This window comes from Ipomoea nil, unplaced genomic scaffold, assembly GCF_001879475.1.
Source record: "Ipomoea nil cultivar Tokyo-kokei standard unplaced genomic scaffold, Asagao_1.1 scaffold1102, whole genome shotgun sequence".
Classification (NCBI taxonomy): Eukaryota; Viridiplantae; Streptophyta; class Magnoliopsida; order Solanales; family Convolvulaceae; genus Ipomoea; species Ipomoea nil.
The window spans coordinates 82,138-84,850 of record NW_017617530.1 but is presented as its reverse complement, the minus strand read 5'-3'; the positions used below and the strand labels follow the sequence as shown (position 1 = coordinate 84,850).

The window sequence follows — 2,713 nt, the reverse complement described above, 5'->3', positions numbered from 1 at the left end:
GCATGTCCTCCGGACCCTAGGCAAAAACCAGCCGGTGCTCTCGGAGCACTTTAATGATTTCTTCTCGCACTTCCTCGGGGAGGCCGACCCCAATTCGGACCCGCCTATCCGGCTGATCGGGGTCGATCTCGACCTCTTCCAATTCTACGGCCGGCTCAGGGCGAGGTATCATCACCTTCTTTGGGGGTCTTTCCGTGATCTCATGGACCTGCATCTCACGCTTGCCCATCCCCCTGCAGGCCTGCAGGTAGCAGTCGCGGGCGACTCTCCTGTCACAACGCACCGTGCCTATCCCACTTGGTGTGCGAAATTTCAAGCAGAGATGTTCGATGGAAATCAGAGCTCCTAGATCCTCCAGACCCGGTCGACCGAGTATAGCATTGTGTGAGCAGGCTAGGTTTACCACGATGAACTTCATACTAAGCTTCTGCACGTCGGGATAACTGCCAATTTCAACTAGTAGGGTGATGGATCCTTCTGCCTCCACCGAGTCCCATGTGAAACCGGCAAGTGGTGTCTTGACTGGATTCAGCTGTTCTCAAGTCAATCCCATCTTTGTGAAAGTCTCGAAGTATAACACGTTGACACTGCTTCCGGTGTCGACCAGGATTCGCTGAACGACTACTCCGTTCACGTCCATTGCTATGACCAGCGCATCTTGATGCGGTGTCTCTCCTGTGGGTAAATATTTGTCGGTGAACGTGATCAGCTCTCGGCACGCTTTCTTCGAGCCCTCCTCACGCCCGTATACTGTTCCGACGTACAGCTGTCGGGCCCAAGCCTTCCTGGTATTCGCCGAGTCGCCGCCCTCAGGTCCGCCCACTATCATGTTGATAACCGGCTTCTGACGCCACTGTGCCTCGTCTTCCTCAAGAGCCGGCTGCTTGCCCCGACCGCTCTCCGCGGTGGCGGTGGGATCCCTGTCCTCCCGCGTTGCCGACCTTCGCCTCCACTGATTAGGAGGCGGGGTCCCTTGCTGGATGATACCCTCCATGATGTTCTTCAAGTAGAAGCACTCTTCCGTGCTGTGAGTGTAAGATTTGTGGTAATGACAGTATTTAGAGGTCTTACCTGCCTCATCGTTTACTGTGTGGTCGTCAATCGGCGGAGGCGGAGGTGGAGCAACTGCTTGTATCTCATGCACTGGCCGTTCAAGAGCCGGCCGATAGGGGTGCACGACGGGCCTGTTGTATGGTCGTCGGACCTCGGGTCGCCGAGTCGCTTCCAGACGCCTCTCTTTGATCTCGGCTCGCGTCCTCTTTCCGCTGGCGGATCCCCCAACTTCGCGTTGTCGTTTATGCTTCATGGCCTGCTCGGTGTTGGCCCTCTTACTGGCCATGTGTATGGCTTCTGCGTAGGTGGCCGGTCGGTTATCCCGCAGATCCCGGTATAACTGTCCGGATCGTAAGGACTCGATGAAGAAGGTGAGTGCGGTCTGGTCCTTGACCTCCTCGATAGATTGGATTTCTTTCTGCCAGCGAGCCAGATAGGTCTTCAAAGACTCGCCTTCCTCTTGATGGACATCGCCCAAATGTGTTAGGTCTTTCTGCTGCTTGATATTAGCTGCGTAATGGCTCATGAAGCGATCCGCCAGCTCCTCAAAATTATGGATCGACCCCGGAGGCTGGGCCACTAACCATCTCTGTGCCGAGCCCTTTAACGTGGGTAGGAAGGCGCGGCACATGATGGGGTCCCGGACACCCAGGACTTGCATCTTGGCTTGGTAGCTCAGCAAGTGTTCTCGAGGATCACTGGATCCGTCGAACGTGGCTTGCTCTCGGAACTTAAAGTCACCCGGCATCTTGAATGTTATGATCTCGGTTGAGAAGGGCAAGGCGGTCAACAACGTTCGACCGGGGGATTTGGTCCTCCCCTCCACCTGCTCTTTTAGGTTTCGCACTTCCTGGACTAGGTGCGCTACTTGGCCTCTATCATGGATATGGTTTCCTGTCGACTCCGTGCTTTCGCCGACTTCAGATTCGGCCGGTTGGCCATTGTTGCGGACATGTTGCTCTGTATGACGAGCTCTAGTTCTGGTTCTTCGGGTGTGAGCTCTCTCGCGCCCGGCTTCTCGATCTTGAGGGCCCGCCGGTGCACAGCTGGGCTCCCTCCGTCCCAGTCGTTTTCTCGCCGACTGTCGTCCAGCATTCGGGCCCAGCCGGGAGTGGACTGACTGTACCGGCTGACTTTCAGCCCGCCGATTCTCCCGCCGGTCTTCCGGCCTCTGGGATGGTTGCGGATCGTGGCGTGGTGGTCGAGAAACGGATTGTTCTCTTACTTCTCGACGTGCCTCTGCGAAGGCTCGCCCGATCGCATGGAGTTGCTCCGGGGTGAGAGGTACCTGAGGCAGCTGTTGGTTCACTGGTGGTGCCGTCTCGTTCTCCCGGCTTTGAGCATTTCGCTGGTTCAACTGGTCCCTCATATCTGTTTCCACTCCATTATTGCGGTTATTCGCTTGGTCTCGTCCCTCTGACATGCTTGTGACGCTTTTCTGGTCGACCTCTGGACTCGCCTCGCTCAAAGAGTTACGTAGCTCTTTGTATCGATCCCCACAGACGGCGCCAGTGTTGGTTTTTGGGTTTTCGGGCCCAATGAGGTCCAACAAAACCTTAGTTGGTGGATTCACCTTTCGCAAAGGATTGTAAAAGAAGTGGAAGTACTCGTAATGACTTCAAGTATCTCTCTCCTTTTCTGGGGATCAACTCCCTTTTAC

At 55.7% G+C, this 2,713-nt stretch overlaps 1 protein-coding gene across 1 annotated transcript; it reads right to left on the bottom strand.

Annotated features, from left to right (window-relative positions):
- Nucleotides 1-538: 538 nt before the first annotated feature.
- LOC109183296 lies at nucleotides 539-2,476 on the bottom strand. The gene has a single exon (XM_019333389.1). The coding sequence runs from the start codon at nucleotides 2,474-2,476 to the stop codon at nucleotides 539-541; it is 1,938 nt and encodes a 645-aa protein (XP_019188934.1).
- Nucleotides 2,477-2,713: the final 237 nt, after the last annotated feature.

Bases quoted from the DNA above. Each gene is read 5' to 3' on its own strand.
- LOC109183296 (XM_019333389.1), bottom strand. From the start codon at position 2,476: ATGTCAGAGGGACGAGACCAAGCGAATAACCGCAATAATGGAGTGGAA.